This window comes from Bufo bufo, chromosome 6, assembly GCF_905171765.1.
Source record: "Bufo bufo chromosome 6, aBufBuf1.1, whole genome shotgun sequence".
In the NCBI taxonomy this organism is placed as follows: Eukaryota; Metazoa; Chordata; class Amphibia; order Anura; family Bufonidae; genus Bufo; species Bufo bufo.
The window spans coordinates 7,981,262-8,004,595 of NC_053394.1; the positions used below are offsets into that span (position 1 = coordinate 7,981,262).

General features: G+C 48.1%; 1 protein-coding gene and 1 long non-coding RNA gene across 2 annotated transcripts in view; both read right to left on the minus strand.

Moving 5' to 3' along the window:
* Positions 1–231: 231 nt before the first annotated feature.
* The window catches only part of CASP7 (caspase 7), a 31,447-nt gene continuing 8,344 nt past the window's right edge, over positions 232–23,334 (minus strand). The window contains exons 3-7 of the mRNA XM_040435643.1: positions 15,095–15,231; positions 14,194–14,322; positions 13,166–13,341; positions 10,035–10,173; positions 232–1,520 (exon numbers count right to left, since the gene is read on the minus strand). Of these exons, the coding sequence (XP_040291577.1) occupies positions 1,297–1,520; positions 10,035–10,173; positions 13,166–13,341; positions 14,194–14,322; positions 15,095–15,231 (805 nt within the window). The 3' untranslated portion in view covers positions 232–1,296. The remainder of the gene's footprint in view (positions 1,521–10,034; positions 10,174–13,165; positions 13,342–14,193; positions 14,323–15,094; positions 15,232–23,334) is intronic.
* On the minus strand, positions 17,660–19,143 carry LOC121003755. Its single transcript, XR_005779597.1, has 2 exons — positions 18,560–19,143; positions 17,660–18,238 (listed from the first exon to the last, which is right to left on the minus strand). It is a non-coding gene; the product is annotated as an uncharacterized LOC121003755 (long non-coding RNA).

Sequence of the window (23,334 nt, forward strand, 5' to 3'; positions counted from 1 at the left end):
AGTATTATAGTAGTTATATTCTTGTACATAGGAGCAGTATTATAGTAGTTATATTCTTGTACATAGGGGGCAGTATTATAGTAGTTATATTCTTGTACATAGGGGGCAGTTTTTTCATTTCCCTCCTCCACTTGTCTGAGCAGCTAATTCTTAGCAGGGCTGTCAATGTATAAAGTAGAACGCTCCTCCTGGGGTGGTGAGAACATAACATTGAAAGTAAAAAGAACAACATTCACAATAAGATAAAAAGGTTTATTAAAACTCATTTTTATAAAATCTTTTCACCATTATTGCTGTAATTCTCCGGGATATGAATATCCTCATTTTTCTTCTAGATAGTTTCTTTTATTTCTATATCCTGAGTCTCATAGCTTCGCGGTGGAGAGGAGGAGCTTCACAGAAAGGAGGAGGAGTGTATTACTGAAGGGGGAGGAGACAGCTAGCAAAGAAAAATATATATACACATTATATTCCGGGTGCAACTAAAAGACTATTCCGTCTGGATCACAAATACTGACCATGTTGAGGTATTCAGAGACGCACCCCAAATATACTGATTGTGGAGAACACCCTCCCCATTTCCCAGTAAATCTAAGTCCCTGAGTTGTTTTTAATTCTACCTGTTTCTGGGAAAGCTGGATGACAACCGATATAATGGTCATCAAGTCGTCATGCAGAGCTATGAATAGAAAATCTGCACAATTAATCAGAAAAGTCCCCCTTCCCTGGTTCCAGGAGTGCCCTTCAGGATTGTGGGAAAGCTGGGTAGCCATCCCTCTAATCCTCTTATGTCATAGGTAATATCTGTCTCTGGGAAAGCTGGGTGATAACCAATATGGCCAACTTTCTATCGGTTTTGAATGCAAAATCTGGGCATTTAGGGGGCAGTAAATCCCGCTGCTCCATGTATGCCCTTCAGGAGTCTAAGAAAGCTGTGCGACAACCCCTGTGGACGCAGTCATGGCGGTCACCAGTAGTCACCCAGCTTTCCTAGGCACAGATATGGCTGAAATTAAGACATGACAAGAACGGGAGAGCTCAGTACTGGGGGGGTGTACTGGAAATGTAGTTAATGTTACTGGGATTTGCGGGTCATCTGCACGGTGGAGAGACTTTTCTACATTCCCTTTATCGTCAGTGGATTCCACAGAACCGAGAGGAGATCTCCTCGATGACATCAGACGGACATGAAGAAATGTGGAGATTTCTGCAGAGATCTTGGGATCTGTTCTGTTGACCCAGTTTTCTATATTGACCATTGCCTGCGGGTTCCCTGAGGGTCTGGAACATCATCGTCTAGAAGTACAGTTCCTTGGTGAGCATGGACACCACGCACGGTATCTGCTTCTTCTCGCTGTAGCGCGGGTCGTCGGACCAGGACTCGAAGCTGGTGGCCACCATGTGGTTGACTCTGGTGAGAATCTGCATGATCTCCAGCTGCTTCCCGTGCTCATTGAGAACGCTGCAGAGCGCCTGAACGAACCAGGAGCCCCGGCCCGGATTTCTCCAGGAATAGTAACCTGCGGGGACACGGAGGTGAAGGATGATATACTGGTAATACAAAGGAGGGGGACATAAGGATAGGAGGCATCAGATTAAGTTACTATGGCTGATGATATACTTTTATACTAGCTGATTTTTAGTTCTATAATAAATCTTAAAGGGGTTGGCTCAACTGGCACATTGATGGCATATTGCTATGGCATGCAGTTCTTTCCTCTGGGACGCCAAAATCAAGAAGAGTATACTGCGCATGCACAGTGTGCCCTCCATTGTCATGGGGGTGCGCGTGCTTGGCTATTAAGTCCCATAGTGGTGAATGTAGAGCGCACAATTCAGGTGCGGCCGCTGCTCCATTCATCGCCATGGGACTGCCGGAAATAGCTGAACCTGAGGCCGTAGCAGTGAGCGGTGCCCACACATGCGCGGCTGCTCCCTGTTCACTTCGAAAGTCCTGTTCTGGAGACATTGATGGCATAGCGTGCATTAATCTAGCGGTATGCCATCAATGTGCCAGATGGGAATACCCCTTTAAGCACCTTGTAAATGAGAAGCTTTACAAATTCCCAATTAGACTTTGTGTTTCTTCTCCTAACCATTTTCACCTAGTCTTGACATCTTCTCGGTTGAGAAGGAGATACAATTGTATCCAGTCTAGACAATATTCTGCCCCAGAATGATACATTGTAGCAAACTAGCAAGCGAGATTAGTGCTGCTGCTGGGTTTAGCTCATGGAGCATTGTTTAGAATAAATACAAATGTAGCAAACCCTCAGCTGAGAGCAGGATTAGCTTTGTACACGTTTACTGCCTCTGAATGGAAACATGAGTGTTCTTGTTCACTGACAGCAAGCATTTTGAATATGAAAGCTGCAGAACTTCGTTCTCATTAATACACCAATTAAGCTACATAAAATCACGGAAGTATAAATTAACCACTTAAGGACCACAGGTTTATACCCCCCTAGTGACCAGGCCCTTTTTTTTACAAATCGGCACTCCACAACTTTAGCGGTTTATTGCTCGGTCATGCAACTTACCACCCAAATGAATTTTACCTCCTTTTCTTCTCACTAATAGAGCTTTCATTTGGTGGTATTTCATTGCTGCTGACATTTTTACTTTTTTTGTTATTAATCGAAATTTAACGATTTTTTTTGCAAAAATATGACATTTTTCACTTTCAGTTGTAAAATTTTGCAAAAAAAACGACATCCATAGATAAATTTTGCTCTAAATTTATTGTTCTACATGTCTTTGATAAAAAAAAAAATGTTTGGGTAAAAAAAAAAATGGTTTGGGTAAAAGTTATAGCGTTTACAAACTATGGTACAAAAACGTGAATTTCCTCTTTTTGAAGCAGCTCTGACTTTCTGAGCACCTGTCATGTTTCCTGAGGTTCTACAATGCCCAGACAGTACAAACACCCCACAAATGACCCCATTTCGGAAAGTACACACCCTAAGGTATTCGCTGATGGGCATATGAGTTCATAGAACTTTTTATTTTTTGTCACAAGTTAGCGGAAAATGATGATTTTATTTTTTTTTTCTTACAAAGTCTCATATTCCACTAACTTGTGACAAAAAATAAAAACTTCCATGAACTCACTATGCCCATCAGCGAATACCTTGGGGTCTCTTCTTTCCAAAATGGGGTCACTTGTGGGGTAGTTATACTGCCCTGGCATTCTAGGGGCCCGAATGTGTGGTAAGGAGTTTGAAATCAAATTCTGTAAAAAATGACCTGTGAAATCCGAAAGGTGCTCTTTGGAATATGGGCCCCTTTGCCCACCTAGGCTGCAAAAAAGTGTCACACATCTGGTATCTCTGTATTCAGGAGAAGTTGAGGAATGTGTTTTGGGGTGTCTTTTTACATATACCCATGCTGGGTGAGATAAATATCTTGGTCAAATGCCAACTTTGTATAAAAAAATGGGAAAAGTTGTCTTTTGCCAAGATATTTATCTCACCCAGCAGGGGTATATGTAAAAAGACACCCCAAAACACATTCCCCAACTTCTCCCGAGTACGGAGATACCAGATGTGTGACACTTTTTTGCAGCCTAGGTGGGCAAAGGGGCCCACATTCCAAAGAGCACCTTTCGGATTTCACAGGGCATTTTTTACACATTTTGATTTCAAACTCCTTACCACACATTTGGGCCCCTAGAATGCCAGGGCAGTATAACTACCCCACAAGTGACCCCATTTTGGAAAGAAGACACCCCAAGGTATTTCGTGATGGGCATAGTGAGTTCATGGAAGTTTTTATTTTTTGTCACAAGTTAGTGGAATATGAGACTTTGTAAGAAAAAAAAATAAATCATCATTTTCCACTAACTTGTGACAAAAAAATAATAATTCGAGGAACTCGCCATGCCCCTAACGGAATACCTTGGGGTGTCTTCTTTCCAAAATGGGGTCACTTGTGGGGTAGTTATACTGCCCTGGCATTCTAGGGGCCCAAATGTGTGGTAAGGAGTTTGAAATCAAATTCTGTAAAAAATGAGGAGTGAAATCCGAAAGGTGCTCTTTGGAATATGGGCCCCTTTGCCCACCTAGGCTGCAAAAAAGTGTCACACATCTTGTATCTCCGTATTCAGGAGAAGTTGGGGAATGTGTTTTGGGGTGTCATTTTACATATACCCATGCTGGGTGAGAGAAATATCTTGGCAAAAGACAACTTTTCCCATTTTTTTTATACAAAGTTGGCATTTGACCAAGATATTTCTCTCACCCAGCATGGGTATATGTAAAAAGATACCCCAAAACACATTCCCCAACTTCTCCTGAGTAAGGAGATACCACATGTGTGACACTTTTTTGCAGCCTAGATGCGCAAAGGGGCCCACATTCCTTTTAGGAGGGCATTTTTAGACATTTGGATCCCAGACTTCTTCTCACGCTTTACGGCCCCTAAAATGCCAGGGCAGTATAAATACCCCACATGTGACCCCATTTTGGAAAGAAGACACCCCAAGGTATTCAATGAGGGGCATGGTGAGTTCAAAGAAATATTTTTTTTTTGGCACAAGTTAGCGGAAATTGATTTTTTTCGTTTTTTCTCACAAAGTCTCCCTTTCCGCTAACTTGGGACAAAAATTTCAATCTTTCATGGACTCAATATGCCCCTCAGCGAATACCTTGGGGTGTATTCTTTCCAAAATGGTGTTATTTGTGGGGTGTTTGTACTGCCCTGGCATTTGAGGGTCTCCGCAATCATTACATGTATGCCCAGCATTAGGAGTTTCTGCTATTCTCCTTATATTGAGCATACGGGTAATAAGATTTTTTTTTTCCGCTCAGCCTCTGGGCTGAAAGAACAAATGAACGGCACAGATTTCTTCATTCGCATCGATCAATGTGGATGAAAAAATCTCTGCCAAAAAAAGAAAAAGGAGGGGAAAGGCGTCTGCCAGGACATAGGAGCTCCGCCCAACATCCATACCCACTTAGCTCGTATGCCCTGGCAAACCCGATTTCTCCATTCACATCAATCGATGTGGATGAATAAATCATTGCTGGGATTTTTTTTTTTATATATATACAAAGTGTTTGCCAAAGCATATGAACACCGCCACCTCCTCAGCTCATAAGCCTCGGCAAACATATCTTTTACTGCAGAGGAGAAATCTCGTCTTGCAGCGCCGCATACACCGACTTGCGTGTAATCTGACAGCAGCGCAATGCTTCTGTCCGAATGCACATCAGTGCTGCAGCTGGTCGATCGGTTGGTCCACCTGGAAGGTAAAAAAAAAAAAAAAAAAAAACAGGCCGCAACGCAATAAATTTATTAACATTAACTTTAGAGAACATTAACTTTTATAAACTTTTGAAACAGAACAATAACTTTTTTGCTTACCGGTGATTTTTATTTTTTATTTTTTTTACCTTTAGAGGACAAACCTCTCCTTCCCCATAGGACAATGTGCAAAGCGCAAATCGCCCAGAGATGTGGCGAAGTACGTTATGCACTTTGTCCCAGGTGAAAGGAGAGGTTTGTGGCAGCTCTGTGTGAAATGGCCCTAATAGCCCTGTGTGCCTGTCCTGTGTGACGCGATCCCTACACTAATAGTGTACCTGTGTGTGGTACTTGCAGAAACACTCCCCTAAGCATAGGGCAGGCTGGTCAGGACAGTCAGGACAAAAAACGGTGGTGTCACGCCTTATTCCAGCCCTGCTACAGACACAACATCTTTTTCTTGGGGAACGTTGAGTTGGGGTACCAGGATAGACACTCGGGAAGTGTTTGCCATGTAGCCGGCTAACTACATCAGGGACTTGGGGCACGGACCCTCCTGGATACAGGAGTTCCGAAATGATCTCTTCCTGGAATTTTAGGAAGGATCCCGTTCTCCCAGCCTTACTGTAGAGAACAAAACTATTGTACAGCGCCAATTGAATTAAATATACAGACACCTTCTTATACCAGCGTCTGGTGCGGCGGGACACTAAATAGGGAGCCAACATCTGGTCATTGAAGTCCATCCCTCCCATGTGAAGGTTATAGTCATGGACAGAGAGGGGTTTCACAATGACTCCAGTTGCCCGTTCAATTTGTACTGTCGTGTCTGCGTGAATGGTGGACAGAAGGTAAACGTCCCTCTTGTCCCTCCACTTCACCGCGAGCAGTTCTTGGTCACACAAGGCAGCACTCTCCCCCCGTGCAAGTCGGGTACTGACGAGCCGTTGGGGGAAGCCCCGGCGACTAGTTCGCGCGGTGCCACAGCATTGAATTCCGACTAGATGTATGTGCCAAAAGAGGGCCACGCTTGAGTAAAAATGTTCCACGTATAAGTGGTACCCCTTGTGGAGTAAGGGTGACACCAAGTCCCAGACAATCTTGCCACTGCTCCCCAGGTAGTCAGGACATCCGACCGGCTCCAGTTTTTAGTCTTTTCCCTCATAGACCCTAAAACGATATGTATAGCCTGTGGCCCTTTCACAGAGCTTATACAGTTTGGCCCCATACCGGGCGCGCTTGCTGGGGATGTACTGTTTGATGCCAAGGCGCCCGGTAAAATGTACTAGGGACTCGTCTATGCAGGTGTTCTGATTGGGGGTATACGCATCTGCAAATCTGGATGACAAACGGTCAATGAGGGGCCGAATCTTGTGGAGCCGGTCATAAGCAGGGTGGCCTCTTGGATGACAGGTGCTATTGTCCGTAAAATGCATAAAGCACATGATGCCCTCAAAACATGCCCTGGACATTGCAGCAGAGAACATGGGCATGTAATGTATTGGGTCTTTAGACCAATATGACCGCAATACATTTTTTTTTGTTAGACCCATGCTGAGGAGAAGGCCCAAAAACATTTTTTAACTCGGAAACGGTGACTGGTTTCCACCGGAAAGGCTGGGCATAGAAGCTTTCCGGATTGGCGGTAATAAACTGTGTGGCGTAGCGGTTGGTTTCTGCCACAACTAGGTCATAGAGATCCGCTGTGAAGAACAGCTCAAAAAACTGAAGGGCCGATCCTAACTGAGCCGTCTCCACGCGAACTCCAGACTGGGCGGTGAAAGGGGGCAATACGGGTGTGGTGGAAGCAGGGGATTGCCAATTGGGATTTGCCAGCACCTCTGGGAGACTAAGGGCTCTACGGGCCTGTGAACGCGGTGGCTGCGACGGGTGAGTTATTGCACGTGCCACCGTACCTGCTGGAACTGCCCTTCTGGTGCTCGCCACTTCACCAGGGAATACGGCAGTGCTGGTAGAAGGTCCAGGATGTGCTGCGCTGCTGGTGTATGCCGCACCATAAACAAGATCAGCGCTAGCACCACTCTGCTGCAAATGAGGCTCATCACGCGGGGTATGCAGAACTCTGACATGGGGTCGGGTACGCCTGACCGTAGCAGGGACCTCTACCTCGTCATCCTCACTAGCGGTTAGAGTGCCACTGCTGTCTACAGGTTCATATTCTGAACCACTGGATTCAGCGGGTGAGGCACCCCCATCGGCCAGAATCCTATAGGCCTCTTCAGCGGAATACCCCTTGTTTGACATTTTGGGTTCACTAAATTTAGGGGGTATTCCTCTCAGACTACCCAGGAAAAAGAGCACACCTGCCTAGTAAAAAGGAGTGCTTGAGAAGTAAAGCTGCGACCGCTAATAAAGATCCAGAAAGCTCAAAAGTGATCTTTATAGCGCCGCAGTGATTTTACGGTGTTTTTGCAGTGATCAGAAAAAAAAATTCTGTCACTGCGGTGGGGCGGACTGAACGCAAGTGTGCGCACAAGATCGGGCCTGATCGGGCGAACACTGCGTTTTTTGTAGAACCTAAGGTGACCCTAATGTACTGATATAGATCTGATTGCGATCAGTATTGATCACTTACAGATACTATATAGTACTAGTGCTGATTAGCGACAGCGATGACGCTAATCAGCGACTAATCGGTGACTGCGGTGCGGTGGGCGCTAAACTACCTAGCAAGTAGCTAACTAACTGGCGGTGATAAGGGACCCTTACAGGGGGGGTGATCAGTGACAGGGGGTGGACAAGGGGGTGATCAGGGAGTCTAATATGGGCGATCAGGTGCTAAATAAGGGGTTAAATAAATGACAGGGTAATGTCTAATGTGTAGTGTGGTGTTTGGTGCTACTTACAGAGCTGCCTGTGTCCTCTGGTGGTCGATCCAAGCGAAAGGGACCACCAGAACCAGGCAGCACTTATATCAGACGCTATTTTCAAAATAGCGTCTGATATAAGCATTTCATTTGTCCATTCAAAAATCTACAGCCTGCCAGCCAATGATCGCGGCCGGCAGGCTGCAGAAGAACTTGTGCACTATGCGTTCCTGTGAACGCGCGCTCCTGTGTGCGCGCGTTCACAGGAAATCTCGGCTCACGCGAGATGACGCCAATCGGCGTTAGCGTAGCCTGGGGGAGCCGCAAGAGATGACGCCTTTCGGCGTTTCAGTAGCGGTAAGTGGTTAAAGGGGTTCTCCCACGAAAAATATTCTACAGTTTTCAAGCCAGCACCTGGATCTGAATACTTTTTCTAGATGCATTTAATTCAAAATTTTGTATAGCTAAAAAATAAATTAATAAAATGTCTCTATATAGCACCAACTGCTGTTTTTTTTTCTCCTCATTTCTTTGACCTGCTCACTTAGAAGGCCGCATATGCTCAGTTTCATCCTTCATCCTTCCTCTTGAGCTGTGATAGGGGCAGCTGTAGCAGAAAGGACACGCCTCCTGAGCTGCAGCAGAAAGGACACGCCTCCTGAGCTGCAGCAGAAAGGACACGCCTCCTGAGCTGCAGCAGAAAGGACACGCCTCCTGAGCTGCAGCAGAAAGGACACGCCTCCTGAGCTGCAGCAGAAAGGACACGCCTCCTGAGCTGCAGCAGAAAGGACACGCCTCCTGAGCTGCAGCAGAAAGGACACGCCTCCTGAGCTGCAGCAGAAAGGACACTCTCCTTGAGCTGCCAGCTTGATATAAAGGTAGTAATGAATGGGGAGATCTCTGGATCCATGTGAGGTACAGGGCTGGTTCTAGCTTTGTTAGAAAGAGGTCGTAATGTTCTATATAATGTCCGATTTTCATTTTTTACATTAGTCATGGGATAATCCCTTTAATATTAAAGGGGTTTCCAGCCCCATGACATTGCAGACCTGTCCTCAGGATAGGTCATTAATATCTGATCTGTGAGGGTCCGACACCTGACACCCCCTCTCAGCCTCCAGCACCAGAACCAGCACTTAGAGTGGAATGGGAAGCATAGATCCGTTCATAGGGGTCATGTCGGGTCACTGCCATTCACTTCAATGAAGGCTGAACTGCAGTAACCCAGGATGGCCACTACACTTTGAACGGCGCTGTGCTTCCTGTTCCATTTAAAGTGCTAGTCCCGGCGCTGGAGGCTGCAGGGAACCCCCGCTTGGTGGGTGCAGAGTGTCCGATCCCAAGGAAAGGTCATCAATATCGTGAGCCTGGAAAACCCCTTTAAGAACACTACAGTAATACTCTAATAATATAAGGGATCATACACCATTACTAGAGAGTACATAGTAAACATACATGTATGGGACTGAGGACTATACAGAGATCTGATAGTACAGTATATGTTGCATGTAATCTAATATAATGGATTATACGCCATGTACTATATAGATCTGAATACTAGGACTATAGATCATTGCTTAGTCCGCCGGCGACTACTCCAGAGCCCCATGCCCTTGTGGGAACCGTCACCGACCTCCCTGCGAGCCCCGAGATCATACACGGACGCATCACAGGGCAGAGACGTGTCATTGGCAGGAGAGGCCGGGACCTGATCCGTGACTGCTCCGTCCATAGAGGCGCGGGGCCCTACAGCAGAAATACACGGGCCCCTACTGATGCTTGTTTGCTTAGAGGTGAGAAGGGAAGGTCCTGGGTTGGTTCCCCCCTCACTGGTTTGGTGATATGGAGCAGTGGGGGATGGAGGGGTCCTGCACTGGGACATGCCATTAATGTGGGAACCGCTCCCCTATACAGTCCCTGCGCAGGCGCTAGCTCGATGGGGCGCTTGTGGTCACCATTTACCTGGTACCGTTGAATAGGCAAAGAGAAAGTCGGCCTCCACCGGGATCTTGTATCTGGGACTGGCATCTGTCTCCATAGAGTCGTTGGCGGGCCCCGAGTCGGTCTGAATCCCCTCATCGAACTCCGAGCCCCGGCAGGCCTGGAATGGGACAAGGCAGCGTCACTGACTGACTGTTGTGGAACATGCTGTTGGTTTTGGCAGAAGTAAAATGTCAGGTAAACGGGCAGGAAAAAACCCTGGGGATCAGACGAAACCAGCGCCAAGATATGTGACGAACAATCACCTACTGTACCCATTATCCGGAGAATGGAACACTGCCAACTCCCTGACTTGTGAGGTATTGCTATAGAGGTAGCACACGGGCCCTGGTGCCTGAGGGGCCCAAAGACCTGTCTGCCACATAGGAGGACACATGATCAGTGGGGCCCTATAACAGTGTTTACATTAGGGCCCAGGAGCTGCAGTTACATCTTAATGGATCATGGACCAGAAAGATGGATAATGATGTTATTATCCGGATAAAGCTGGCCATAATCCTTCTATACAAAGTACCCAGTCTGCCCAGCCTCCCATGCAAGGCAACCAGTCTGCCCAGCCTCCCATGCAAGGCAACCAGTCTGCCCAGCCTCCCATGCAAGGCACCCAGTCTGCCCAGCCTCCCATGCAAGGCACCCAGTCTGCCCAGCCTCCCATGCAATGCACCCAGTCTGCCCAGCCTCCCATGCAATGCACCCAGTCTGCCCAGCCTCCCATGCAATGCACCCAGCCTCCCATGCAATGCACCCAGTCTGCCCAGCCTCCGATACAAAATGGGTCATTTACAAAGACCAGCATTTTACGCTGTTCTTTGTTTCCCTCTGTGCTGACTAGGATTAGGCTAATTTATGGCGAGGCTTGCACCTCCGGCAGTCCGTGCACCTGGAGCGTAAACTACTTCAGCCCCCGACTGATAGACACTGACTGGAGTAGTTTTTATTCCCCCTTTACGCCTGTCTCCAGTCATAAAAGATGATAAATCAGCTGGGTCCTGGCCCCCACCACTTCCATGTGGCAAGTATGGCGTAAAAATATCCGTGCAATAGAATATTGTCACATGGCCGTTAAAAAAAAGTCACAAAAATGAGTTTTATGACTTTTTACGCTGAAAATTGACATGGTGCATTTAGTAAATGACCCCCAATGTATCCAGTCTGTACGATATCTGATACATTGTAACAAACTATTAGCACAGGAGAGGGATGTGGTGCTCATTTGTGTAGCTCATAGAGCATTGTCTAGATTGGGTACAACTGTTACAAACCCTCAGATGTGAGTAGTCTTTCCATTCACTGCAGCAAGCGGAGATCTCGACCATATTGAACTGAAGGCATTGTTTATTAGAAAGTTTTTACTACACAAAGATTAAGCTTTGAAGATTGGAAATCCACAGAGCCAGACACCTGGGAGACATATGGCTTATACACTAGTCACACCCAGTGCTGCACTCAACTCAGCAGCCTACGGAGTGAACATATCCAATACACACCAGGGGCAGACTGGGAATTTAACAAAATACTAAGAGTGGCCCCATTTTGTAGTTGGGTCCAAATTGATGGAAGGCAGGGCGAGCAATACCACATTGTGCACATTATACCGCCACAACAGAGCCAAATACCACAGTCCAGCACAAAATACATCCCCAAAACCTTCCACTGGGCGGCAGTGAGGAGGGCCCAGGTGGCCCCCCGGGAGATTTCCCTGTAAGGTCTATGGCCAATCCGCCCCTGAACCTCACTGAGAATGCAGTGCAGCAGAGACCACTTCATTATAGCAACTTCAGCTTGGAGAGATGTGACTGCAGCTCTGGATGTGACTGGAGTATACAATGCTTCCCTTCAGGATCCACACAAGAATGGGATTGTCTGCCAGTCCCATCCCTTTAACTGGTGTCTGTGGCGGCTGGATGCAATCCACTGCAAAAATCACAGAAAGTCCCCTCATTATTACCAAATATTAAGTACCCAGAAGACGCTGGGCAGACGGGATTCCGGGGGGGGGGGGGGATGGGGCGCTGGATTCCGGGATAGTAAGTGGCAGGTGCAGGACCGGCACTGAGTCCCTATTGTTCCCGGTGAAGTCACAGATTATTCATAACTGGGATTTCTGGTTTTAATGTCAATAAACCTTAATCCTAATATAATGGAAAGTTCTGTAACTTACTAATAGACTTTGTGTTTCCTTATTTCTGGGATCTCTGCTTGCTGTCGGTGAATGTGAACATTATTGGTTATAAAGCCCAATAGACTTTATGGAGCAGCCGGGTCACGGTGGGACCAGTAAAATCTGTGGGAGCTGAATAGCAAATAGGGTGGAATCTGGCAGAAATGGAGGGCAGTGCAGAGGGGGGTGGCGTGGAAAATGTAAGACTGCAGGGGTACGGAGCCGTATACCAGCGACATGCAGGGGTATGGAGCCGTGTACCAGCGACATGCAGGGGTATGGAGCCGTGTACCAGCGACATGCAGGGGTATGGAGCCGTGTACCAGCGACATGCAGGGGTATGGAGCCGCGTACCAGCGACATGCAGGGGTATGGAGCCGCGTACCAGCGACATGCAGGGGTATGGAGCCGCGTACCAGCGACATGCAGGGGTATGGAGCCGCGTACCAGCGACATGCAGGGGTATGGAGCCGCGTACCAGCGACATGCAGGGGTATGGAGCCGCGTACCAGCGACATGCAGGGGGATGGAGCCGCGTACCAGCGACATGCAGGGGTATGGAGCCGCGTACCAGCGACATGCAGGGGTATGGAGCCGCGTACCAGCGACATGCAGGGGTATGGAGCCGCGTACCAGCGACATGCAGGGGTATGGAGCCGCGTACCAGCGACATGCAGGGGTATGGAGCCGCGTACCAGCGACATGCAGGGGTATGGAGCCGCGTACCAGCGACATGCAGGGGTATGGAGCCGCGTACCAGCGACATGCAGGGGTATGGAGCCGCGTACCAGCGACATGCAGGGGTATGGAGCCGTGTACCAGCGACATGTTGCGGTATGGAGCAGTGTACCAGTGACATGCTGCGGTATGGAGCCGTGTACCAGTGAGCTGTGGGCTTTCAGTGCACCAGTCCGGTTTGGAGCCGACTTACCTGGATAAAGAAGAGTTTCGGCTTCCCGACGAGACTTTTACACTTATCTCCCCGGAACAGGGTGGTCAGAGTTTTTATCGCCATCGCCCCGTCAGTGCCGTAGATTTGTCCTTCTTCTCCATGGCTCAGCAGGATGCAGGCAAAGCAAGCGCTGTCGCTGTGATTCTGCTGCGCCACTGACGAGAGAAGAAGAAAGCGCTCAGGGTCACGTGTGTGGGAAAGCTGGGTGACGTTCACCAGGCGCTTATTACACTCCTGTCATTTTATAAGGCAGCCGTCTGTTAACGCTCATTAACCGCACTCACCAGCTCGCTCCCTCACCGCACTCACCCCCTCACCGCGCTCACCCGCTCGCTCCCTCACAGCACTCACCCGCTCGCTCCCTCACAGCACTCACCCGCTCGCTCCCTCACAGCACTCACCCGCTCGCTCCCTCACAGCACTCACCCGCTCGCTCCCTCACAGCACTCACCCGCTCGCTCCCTCACAGCACTCACCAGCTCGCTCCCTCACCGCACTCACCCCCTCACCGCGCTCACCAGCTCGCTCCCTCACCGCACTCGCCCCCTCACCTGCTCGCTCCCTCACCCCGCTCATTCCTCACCGCACTCACCTGCTCATTCCTCACCTGCTCGCTCCCTCACCGCACTCACCTGCCCGCTCCCTCACCGCGCTCACCCTGCTAATTACTGACCGCACTCACCTGCTCGCTCCCTCACCGCACTCACCTGCTCGCTCCCTCACCGCACTCACCTGCCCGCTCCCTCACCGCGCTCACCCTGCTAATTACTGACCGCACTCACCTGCTCGCTCCCTCACCGCACTCACCTGCTCGCTCCCTCACCACACTCACCTGCCCGCTCCCTCACCGCGCTCACCCTGCTAATTACTGACCGCACTCACCTGCTCGCTCCCTCACCACACTCACCTGCCTGCTCCCTCACCGCGCTCACCCTGCTAATTACTGACCGCACTCACCTGCCTGCTCCCTCACCGCGCTCACCCCGCTCATTCCTCACCGCACTCACCGTTCTGTAGCAGTCTCTCTATTTCTTCGCAGCTTCTGTCGTTATAAACCGTTACATCAAATCCCAGTTTCTTGAAGCAAAAAAGGAGATCACCGGCGTCTTTATCTGTGCCGTTACGTATACACATCCCTGAGTAGCAGAAGAGAGGAACAGAGATCAGCGGTGACATCACTGAGAATGCAGCCTATCCATCACTAGAGATCAGCGGTGACATCACTGAGAATGCAGCCTGTCCATTTACTAGAGATCAGCGGTGACATCACTGAGAATGCAGCCTGTCCATCACTAGAGACCAGTGGTGACATCACTGAGAATGCAGCCTATCCAGTTACTAGAGATCAGCGGTGACATCACTGAGAATGCCGCCTATCCATCAACTAGAGATCAGCGGTGACATCACTGAGAATGCCGCCTATCCATCAACTAGAGATCAGCGGTGACATCACTGAGAATGCCGCCTATCCATCACTAGAGATCAGCGGTGACATCACTGAGAATGCCGCCTATCCATTTACTAGAGATCAGCGGTGACATCACTGAGAATGCCGCCTATCCATCAACTAGAGATCAGCGGTGACATCACTGAGAATGCAGCCTGTCCATTCACTGGAGATCAGCGGTGACATCACTGAGAATGCCGCCTAGCCATTCACTAGAGATCAGCGGTGACATCACTGAGAATGCCGCCTATCCATTCACTAGAGATCAGCGGTGCCATCACTGAGAATGCCGCCTATCCATTCACTAGAGATCAGCGGTGCCATCACTGAGAATGCCGCTTATCTATACCCTGACCCACAGGCAACTGCACAGATAGTTCTTCTCAGTGTGTCTTTTCCGTTTGCCCCGCCTCCCCACACTAGGCCCCTCCTCCCCCACACTAGGCCCCTCCCCCGGTCACCTGTTGTCTCGTGGAAGTTCTTGTTGTTGATGATGACACACTTGCCGACCCTCCCGTAGTCCATGGTGTACTGGTGCTCGGGGCTGACCAGGCGCTGGTTCGGTCGCGGCGTCTTGTCGGGGTCATTTTTCTTTTTTCTGTCAGGAGATGATGAAGATGGTGATAAGGCGCTGTAGGATGCATCCAGGTCGCCGGCCACACGGGGCGCTCCTCATCTGACCCCATGTGCCTGTATGAGCCCATCCCCCACACGGCTTTGGGCTTTCTGCAATCTGCTCTATTGTAGCAAAGCAATGACTAATCTCCTGACAACTACCTCCCCAGATCGCCAAGTGGTTGTCAGACTCCACCCCGTCAATGTCACACACCTTACGAGGGATTTAATAGGGAACTTTCCAAAAAGAGAACGAGAGAGAGACCACGGCTCATCAGAGCGCCCCCATGACAGCCACCTCCGCAGCGCCCCCATGACAGCCACCTCCGCAGCGCCCCCATGACAGCCACCTCCGCAGCGCCCCCATGACAGCCACCTCCGCAGCGCCCCCATGATAGCCACCTCCGCAGCGCCCCCATGACAGCCACCTCCGCAGCGCCCCCATGACAGCCACCTCCGCAGCGCCCCCATGACAGCCACCTCCGCAGCGCCCCCATGACAGCCACCTCCGCAGCGCCCCCATGACAGCCACCTCCGCAGCGCCCCCATGACAGCCACCTCCGCAGCGCCCCCATGACAGCCACCTCCGCAGCGCCCCCATGACAGCCACCTCCGCAGCGCCCCCATAAGGGTCCATTCACATGTCCGTTGTTTCTTTCCTGATCTGTTCCGTTTTTTGCGGAACAGATCTGGACCCATTCATTTTCAATGGGTCCTGAAAAAAAAAAAAATAATCGGACAGCTCAATGTCTGATTTTTTTTCAGGACCCATTGAAAATGAATGGGTACAGAACTGGTCCAGATCTGTTCCGCAAAAAACGGAACAGATCAGGAAAGAAACAACGGACATGTGAATGGACCCTAACAGCGACCTCCGCAGCGCATTACCTGAGACCCCCCTCCCCCAGTGTCAGAGGATGGGGATTACCTGAGACCCCCCAGGGCCGGGCAGACAGTTACCTGGGCTCCTCATTAAGTGGCACTCCACTCTGCATCTGAAAACACGCCGGATCTGCCGCTTTCTGCCGTGGCCCCCTCCCCAGTAGCCCACCATGACCAGGCTGCTCTGCAGTTCAGCAGCTTCACCTGACTCAGCAGAGTCCGACCAGAGTTTTCTATGGGCCATTGAGCCCCACCCCACCCCCGCCCTGCCGGGTGTATTCAGCAATGACCCCTCACTGCTGAGCAGAGCAAAACCCTGACCATAAAACACGTGTGCCCCCCCCCCACTCACCTGTATACTGCTGCCCCCCCCACTCACCTGTATACTGCTGCCCCCCCCCACTCACCTGTATACTGCTGCCCCCCCCCCCACTCACCTGTATACTGCTGCCCCCCCCACTCACCTGTATACTGCTGCCCCCCCACTCACCTGTATACTGCTGCCCCCCCACTCACCTGTATACTGTTGCCCCCCCCACTCACCTGTATACTGCTGCCCCCCCCCCCACTCACCTGTATACTGCTGCCCCCCCACTCACCTGTATACTGCTGCCCCCCCCACTCACCTGTATACTGCTGCCCCCCCACTCACCTGTATACTGTTGCCCCCCCCACTCACCTGTATACTGCTGCCCCCCCCCCACTCACCTGTATACTGCTGCCCCCCCACTCACCTGTATACTGCTGCCCCCCCACTCACCTGTATACTGCTGCCCCCCCACTCACCTGTATACTGCTGCCCCCCCCCCACTCACCTGTATACTGCTGCCCCCCCCCCACTCACCTGTATACTGCTGCCCCCCCCCCACTCACCTGTATACTGCTGCCCCCCCCCACTCACCTGTATACTGCTGCCCCCCCCACTCACCTGTATACTGCTGCCCCCCCACTCACCTGTATACTGCTGCCCCCCCCACTCACCTGTATACTGCTGCCCCCCCCACTCACCTGTATACTGCCCCCCCCCCCCCCTCACCTGTATACTGCTGCCCCCCCCTCACCTGTATACTGCTGCCCCCCCCCCCCCACTCACCTGTATACTGCTGCTTTCCCCAAGGTGTCTGAGTGTATGGCGTGTATACATAGTATCAGTGCACAGTGTGTATACATAGTATCAGTGCACGGTGTGTATACATAGTATCAGCGCACAGTGTGTATACATAGTATCAGCGCACAGTGTGTATACATAGTATCAGTGCACAGTGTGTATACATAGTATCAGTGCACAGTGTATATACATAGTATCAGTGCACAGTGTGTATACATAGTATCAGTGCACAGTGCGTATACATAGTATCAGTGCACGGTGCGTATACATAGTATCAGTGCACGGTGCGTATACATAGTATCAGTGCACGGTGTGTATACATAGTATCAGTGCACGGTGCGTATACATAGTATCAGTGCACGGTGTGTATACATAGTATCAGCGCACGGTGTGTATACATAGTATCAGCGCACAGTGTGTATACATAGTATCAGTGCACAGTGTGTATACATAGTATCAGTGCACAGTGTGTGTATACATAGTATCAGTGCACGGTGTGTATACATAGTATCAGCGCACAGTGTGTATACATAGTATCAGCGCACAGTGTGTATACATAGTATCAGTGCACAGTGTGTATACATAGTATCAGTGCACGGTGTGTATACATAGTATCAGTGCACAGTGCGTATACATAGTATCAGTGCACGGTGTTGCATTCAAAAGAAATCAATGGAAACTGCACACAACAGACATGTACCCAATGTGCATCACATGACCTGAATGGTGTGACCATGATGACCGAGTGTGACCAGGGTTGTAAAGACAGCAAATGTGACTTCACCACTGAAAACCAACAGAACCGGACCAGGAGACATGACAGGAGAAGGAGTGGGGACCCTAAAGTGACCCTTCTGTGCTGTAAGTCACCAAACATGTCACATTGCATAACAGAAGACTTGTGTGAAGTGTGGCTTTAGATGTGACTGGAGTTTAAGACAAAACAGGAGAATTATGAATGCAGCTCTGGATGTGACTGGAGTGTAACACATGATGTAACCTGAGCAGGGGCGTAGCTAAAAGCTCATGGGCCCTGGTGCAAGAGTTCAGCTTGGGCCCCCGTCCCTCAGTGCTTGTTGGCCAGGTGCAGGGGAGCACATATCCTTCCTGCTGCCTGAGGCAAACATTGAAAGGGCACCCCCCCCCCCCCATTCCAAATTCTTAACCTAACCCCTTCCCTCCAGCCAGAGGGGTAAATTGACCAGCATGCACTTTCTATAATGCCAGTGTCTTATGTGGCACAAGGGTCTTTGGGCCCCTCAGGCTCCTGGGCCCGGTAGCGACTGCTACCTCTGCACCCCCTATAGCTACGCCCCTGAACCTGAGAATTATGAATGCAGCTCTGAATATCTGCTCCTGGGAAAGCTGAGCTACAACTTATATAGGTGTTACTGTTCTAACAGGGGTTGCCACCCAGCTTTTTCAGATTCCTGAACAGCAGAGAGAAATAGAATTCAGCCTGGGAAAGCTTTTAACAAGGTATATAATGGATGATCCACAGATAAGAGTTTCCTTGCAGATAGCTAAGGGTTCATTTACTTTTAACAACTAATCCTGGAGACCTGAGACACTGATTAGTGATCGATGGTCCTCAGTGCTTTCCTGCCATCCAGTGGCCGCTCTGGGTAGTGCACTGGGGGGTGCAGTGTACTCCTGCAGACTAGACCGCTGCCTGCCCTGAAGGGTGCATGTCAGATACAGGCTGAGGCTAGGAATTGCACCAAGTTTTGAGTTATTCCTTTTGAATCCACTCCTGACGTTACAAAAAAAAAAAAAAAAATGGTCCAGAAACTACAGGTGTGGATCCAACCCTTAAAGAGGACCTTTCACCTCTCCTGACAGGCCCGTTTTAGTAACTTCATGCATTCCCCATGCAATAACAATTCTGGAGCATCTATTCTTTTGACGCTATGTTGTGGCATTCCATTATTATTCCTTCTAGAACTTATGAATGAATTGATAGCAGTTTGGGGGGTGCAGCAGAAAGGCTAGGTGCACCCCTGGTACGGAGGTCTGGCTGATAACAGGGGGCAATAGACTGTATTCTTCTTCAATTATATAAATGTTAAAAAGTATAAATTTGAAGGTGTCGGCCCTTTTAAAGAGTAATGAGGGGGGAGTCGCAGAGAGCGACGAGGAGAAAGTAAAGCTGTTAAATATTTTTTTCTCCAATGTATTCACGGAGGAAAATAAACCGTCAGATGAGTCACAGAATGTAAAAATAAATTCCCCATTAAAAGTGTCCTGTCTGACCCAGGAAGAAGTACAGCGGCGTCTTAAAAAGATTAAAATAGACAAATCGCCAGGACCAGATGGCACACACCCCCGTATCCTAAGGGAATTAAGTAATGTCATAGCCAGACCCTTATTTCTGATATTTACAGACTCCATACGGACATGGAATGTCCCACAGGATTGGCGCATGGCAAATGATAGAAAACAGAGGGTGGTTATTAACGGTACACACTCAGATTGGGTCACTGTCACTAGTGGAGTACCTCAGGGGTCAGTACTGGAGGGGTCACTGTCACTAGTGGGGTACCTCAGGGGTCAGTATTGGGCCCTATTCTCTTCAATATATTTATTAATGATCTTGTAGAAGGCTTGCACAGTAAAATATAAATTTTCGCAGATGACACTAAACTGTGTAAAGTAATTTACACTAAAGAGGACAGTATATATACTACAGAGGACCGTATACTGTATATATACTACAGAGGACCGTATACTGTATATATACTACAGAGGACCGTATACTGTATATATATATACTACAGAGGACAGTATATACACTACAGAGGACAGTATACTGTATATATACACACTACAGAGGACAGTATATATATACTACAGAGGACAGTATACTGTATATATACACTACAGAGGACAGTATACTGTATATATATACTACAGAGGACAGTATACTGTATATATACACACTACAGAGGACAGTATACTATATATATACTACAGAGGACAGTATACTGTATATATACTACAGAGGACAGTATACTGTATATACACTACAGAGGACAGTATACTGTATATACACTACAGAGGACAGTATACTGTATATACACTACAGAGGACAGTATACTGTATATACACTACAGAGGACAGTATACTGTATATATACTACAGAGGACAGTATACTGTATATATACACTACAGAGGACAGTATACTATATATATATATATATATATATATACACACACATACTACAGAGGACAGTATACTGTGTATATATACTACAGAGGACAGTATACTGTATATACACTACAGAGGACAGTATACTGTATATATACTACAGAGGACAGTATACTGTATATATACTACAGAGGACAGTATACTGTATATATATACTACAGAGGACAGTATACTGTATATATACTACAGAGGACAGTATACTGTATATATATACTACAGAGGACAGTATACTGTATATATACTACAGAGGACAGTATACTATATATATATACTACAGAGGACAGTATACTGTATATATACACTACAGAGGACAGTATACTGTGTATATATACTATAGAGGACAGTATACTGTATATATACTACAGAGGAGAGTATACTATATATATATATACTACAGAGGACAGTATACTGTATATATATACACTACAGAGGACAGTATACTGTATATATACTACAGAGGACAGTATACTGTATATATACTACAGAGGACAGTATACTATATATATATATATATATATATATATATATATATACTACAGAGGACAGTATACTGTATATATACACTACAGAGGACAGTATACTGTGTATATATACTATAGAGGACAGTATACTGTATATATACTACAGAGGACAGTATACTGTATATATATACTACAGAGGACAGTATACTGTGTATATATACTATAGAGGACAGTATACTGTATATATACTACAGAGGACAGTATACTATATATATATATATATATATATATATATATACTACAGAGGACAGTATACTGCTACAGAGGGATCTGGATAGATTGGAGGCTTGGGCAGATAAGTGGCAGATGAGGTTTAACACTGACAAATGTAAAGTTATGCACATGGGAAGGAATAATGCAAGTCACCCGTACATACTAAATGGTAAAAACACTCGGTAACACTGACATGGAAAAGGACCTAGGAATTTTAATAAACAGCAAAACCAGTGTCAGGCAGCTGCTGCCAAGGCCAATAAGATAATGGGTTGCATCAGAAGGGGCATAGATGCCCGTGATGAGAACATAGTCCTACCACTTTACACATCGCTAGTCAGACCACACATGGAGGACTGTGTACAGTTCTGGGCTCCTGTGAACAAGGCAGACATAGCAGAGCTGGAGAGGGTCCAGAGGAGGGCAACTAAAGTAATAACTGGAATGGGTGGACTACAGTACCCTGAAAGATTATCAAAATTAGGGTTATTCACTTTAGAAAAAAGACGACTGAGGGGAGATCTAATAACTATGTATAAATATATCAGGGGTCAGTACAGAGATCTATCCCATCATCTATTTATCCCCAGGACTGTGACTGTGACGAGGGGACATCCTCTGCGTCTGGAGGAAAGAAGGTTTGTACACAAACATAGAAGAGGATTCTTTACGGTAAGAGCAGTGAGACTATGGAGCTCTCTGCCTGAGGAGGTGGTGATGGTGAGTACAATAAAGGAGTTCAGGAGGGGCCTGGATGTATTTCTGGAGCGTAATAATATTACAGGCTATAGCTACTAGAGAGGGGTCGTTGATCCAGGGAGTTATTCTGATTGCCTGATTGGAGTCGGGAAGGAATTTTTTCCCCTGAAGTGGGGGAAATTGGCTTCTACCTCAGTTTTTTTTTTGCCTTCCTCTGGATCAACTTGCAGGATGACAGGCCGAACTGGATGGACAAATGTCTTTTTTCGGCCTTATGTACTATGTTACAGTCATCCTCTCCCCTGAAATGGCTGATAACAGGTGGCAATAGACTGTATTCTCCTGTCCTACAGTCATCCTCTCCCCTGAAATGGCTGATAACAGGGAGCAATAGACTGTATTCTCCTGTCCTACAGTCATCCTCTCCCCTGAAATGGCTGATAACAGGGAGCAATAGATTGTATTCTCCTGTCCTACAGTCATCCTCTCCCCTGAAATGGCTGATAACAGGGGGCAATAGACTGTATTCTCCTGTCCTACAGTCATCCTCCCCCCTGAAATGGCTGATAACAGGGGGCAATAGACTGTATTCTCCTGTCCTACAGTCATCCTTTCGCCTGACATGGCTGATAACAGGGAGCAATAGACTGTATTCTCCTGTCCTACAGTCATCCTCTCCCCTGAAATGGCTGATAACAGGAGGCAATAGATTGTATTCTCCTGTCCTACAGTCATCTTCCCCCCTGAAATGGCTGATAACAGGGGGCAATAGACTGTATTCTCCTGTCCTACAGTCATCCTCTCCCCTGAAATGGCTGATAACAGGAGGCAATAGATTGTATTCTCCTGTCCTACAGTCATCTTCCCCCCTGAAATGGCTGATAACAGGGGGCAATAGACTGTATTCTCCTGTCCTACAGTCATCCTCTCCCCTGAAATGGCTGATAACAGGGGGCAATAGACTGTATTTTCCTGTCCTACAGTCATCCTCTCCCCTGAAATGGCTGATAACAGGGGGCAATAGACTGTATTCTCCTGTCCTACAGTCATCCTTTCGCCTGACATGGCTGATAACAGGGGGCAATAGACTGTATTCTCCTGTCCTACAGTCATCCTCTCCCCTGAAATGGCTGATAACAGGAGGCAATAGATTGTATTCTCCTGTCCTACAGTCATCCCCTCCCCTGACATGGCTGATAACAGGGAGCAATAGACTGTATTCTCCTGTCCTACAGTCATCCTCTCCCCTGAAATGGCTGATAACAGGGAGCAATAGACTGTATTCTCCTGTCCTACAGTCATCCTCTCCCCTGAAATGGCTGATAACAGGGGGCAATAGATTGTATTCTCCTGTCCTATAGTCATCCTCTCCCCTGAAATGGCTGATAACAGGGAGCAATAGACTGTATTCTCCTGTCCTACAGTCATCCTCTACCCTGAAATGGCTGATAACAG